This window comes from Gekko japonicus, unplaced genomic scaffold, assembly GCF_001447785.1.
Source record: "Gekko japonicus isolate JY-2015 unplaced genomic scaffold, Gekko_japonicus_V1.1 scaffold5741, whole genome shotgun sequence".
NCBI classification, from domain to species: Eukaryota; Metazoa; Chordata; class Lepidosauria; order Squamata; family Gekkonidae; genus Gekko; species Gekko japonicus.
The window spans coordinates 40,754-43,613 of NW_015160395.1; the positions used below are offsets into that span (position 1 = coordinate 40,754).

The window sequence follows — 2,860 nt, forward strand, 5'->3', positions numbered from 1 at the left end:
GAAACCTGACTGGATCTAACCCATCGTCTCCATCCCTTTTACGGAAGTGGAAACAAAAGTACTCTCTCTCCACTTTCTGCACACCAAGCATAGTTTTATAAACCTATATCATCCCACCCACCCCAGTTGTCTTTTTTTCCAAATTAGAAAAACCCTTTAAAAAAATTGTTCCTGACAGGGTCAGCTCCAGTACTTGGATGAGTGAACCCCAAGGAAGACCAGAGCTGCTACACAGAGGCAGGCAACAGCAAACCACCTCTGAATGTCTCTTGCTCTGAAAACCCCAGGAGGTCACCATAAACCGACTATGACTAGATGGCACTTTCCGCTGCAAAACAATTTAGCCTCTTATCTTCGGGAAGGTGCTCCAATCCTTTGCTGCTGCTGCTGCTGCTGCTGCTGCTGCTGCTTCTTCTTCTTCTTCTTCTTCTTCTTCTTCTTCTTCTTCTTCTTCTTCTTCTTCTTCTTCCTCCTCTTCCTCTTCACTGCACAGTTACTAAAGGCTGACATTGTTGCACAGTCACTTAGGAAGAGGTTGTAAAAACTACCAAAAATAACAGAGACCCACGGTCTATCCCACTCAGCACCTAGTTTTCCACAGCAGCCACTCACATGCCCCAGAAGACCACATAAGCCAAAGCCTCCCCCTTCCGTTAGTAACTGATATTCAACGATACATTGCCTCTGCACATGGAAGGTGCATATTCAATCATGAATGATATTTATTGATGAACCCCTACTGCATTCATTTGTCTTTTTAAAAAACTTCTAAACCAGCAGCGATCACCGTCTGCATCCTGAAGCCGTGAGTCTCATAAATCAAATACATGTTGTAGGAATCTACTGCTCTGGATCTATGCCCCATCAATGGCACTGGGTCTCGTGACTGTGAGTGTTACCAGAGAAGGCAGAGAAAAGTTCACCCCGCTTTCTTTGCACCATGCATGATTTTATAAACCTCTATGCAGTCTCTTATTCACCAAAAAACTCAAGGTGGATACACAGGGTTACATCCAATCAGTTTTTCCATTGCTGAAAGAGTAAAGACGGGGTCCCCTTTGACCACCAAAGAGGGGATCATGGGATCCAACGACAGGGCATAGAAGCCAAGGCCATACCCAGAGGCTGGCCACAGACTCAACAAGGTTTGGGGCCCATGTCCCAGTCCATGGAGTTCCACAGTCTTATTTAACCAAAGCTTGCTCAGCACTGGGCAGAATCAACCTTGCTCATAACACACCTGCATGGGACCTGCATGGAGAAAAGCCACATGAGATGGGGCCTGCACCAAGGAAAAGAATCAGGGTGAGAGTGAGCAAAATAGTTGGCTGGATCCAACCTGACAATCTGTCTCCACCTTTTGTTAGTCCTCTGGGGACCATGCTTCAACTCAAGTTGCTCCTCCTGGTGGACACACGAAGGACCCAAAGAGATGGCACTGGACAGTGAGACAGCCTTGGGAGAAGGCTCGCACTCTTACCTTGACCGTAACGCCATCTGAGACAACTGCCAATGCACACAAGCAGAGAGATACCGTCAGGAACACATTCATGATGATCCAAGACTCTGGGTCTTCCTTGGAGCTGAGCTTAGATGATGGAGATGTTCAGCTATAGAGAGGCAGCAACGATGCTGGATTTTTAAAGGACACCTTCTAGTTACTGAGTAACGAAAGATGTCGTGGTACCGCCTGGGACGGCGTTAGCCTCCTTGGCAGATTGCATCGTGATGACACAGTCTGCAAAGTGACATCCCAAAGAAAACAACAGCACCCACGGAGATTAACATCCTTATAATTTTATGACACTTCTTCACAAGTTTATGAGTGGCACATGCTATATTACAGCTGGGATGGGTGGCAGGTGTTTTATGAGCAGGGTTGTTTCTGCCCAGTGCTGAGCAAGCTCTGGTTAAATAAGATTGTGGGACTCCATGGACTGGAACATGGGTCTTAAACCTTGTTGAATCTGTGGGCAGCCTCTGTGTATGGCCTTGGATTGGCCTCTATGCCCTGTTGCTGGAATAGTAACTGGCTGGCTGCTGTGTGAGACAGGATGCTGGACTAGATGGACCACTCAGAAAGACCTCGGCCTCTTTGCCCTGTTGTTGGCCATCCAGAGGAGCTGGTTGACCACTGCGTGAGAGAACGTCCTGGAGTAGATGAACAGTTTAAGCCTTCCCATCGGCCAGTCAGTCATTTGGACATCACAAGACGTTCTCTGCTAAGTGAAAAACAACCTTTTCAATATCTATAGCTAAAAATCAGAGGTTCAATATTTTTATGCTTACAATCATGTACTATGTTTGTTGTTGTTCAGTCGCACAGTCGAGTCTGACTCTTCGCGACCCCATGGACCAGATCATGTCAGGCCTTCCGGTCTTCCACCATCCTCTGAAGTTTGCTCAACTTCATGTTCGTTGCATCTATGACACTGTCTAACCATGTAACTAAACTGTACTATGTTTAAAGTCCTCCTAATATTATCCGACATACTCCTAGAGGGGATAAAACCAGATTGATCATAAGAAAAATAGTTTGAAATAATTTCATTTAGACTCAACATTAGGATAGACATAAAAAAAATTGCATCATTATCCAATAAAGATATGGGGTGGTAAGAATCGGGCCTGCTTGAATCCTTGCCTGGTTTTAATATCACCATAATCCTAGTATCTTCCCAAGATGGTGGGAGATTGTCTGTTTGGAGAATAAGGCTGCACACCTCCGTTAAAGGACCCACAAAATATGTTAGAAATTTCTTGTAAAATTCTGTGGGCAGAACATCCCTGCCTGGGGGTTCCCTTTTCTTGAACATATGGAAAGACGTACAAAGCTTAAAAAGGCATTTCCTGATAATTT

The 2,860-nt window shown here is 45.3% G+C and overlaps 1 protein-coding gene across 1 annotated transcript in view; it reads right to left on the bottom strand.

Annotated features, from left to right (window-relative positions):
* The window catches only part of LOC107115998 (guanylin-like), a 7,662-nt gene extending 6,110 nt beyond the window's left edge, over window positions 1-1,552 (bottom strand). The window contains exon 1 of the mRNA XM_015417833.1: window positions 1,481-1,552. Within this exon, the coding sequence (XP_015273319.1) occupies window positions 1,481-1,552 (72 nt within the window). The remainder of the gene's footprint in view (window positions 1-1,480) is intronic.
* Between the last annotated feature and the right edge of the window lie 1,308 nt (window positions 1,553-2,860).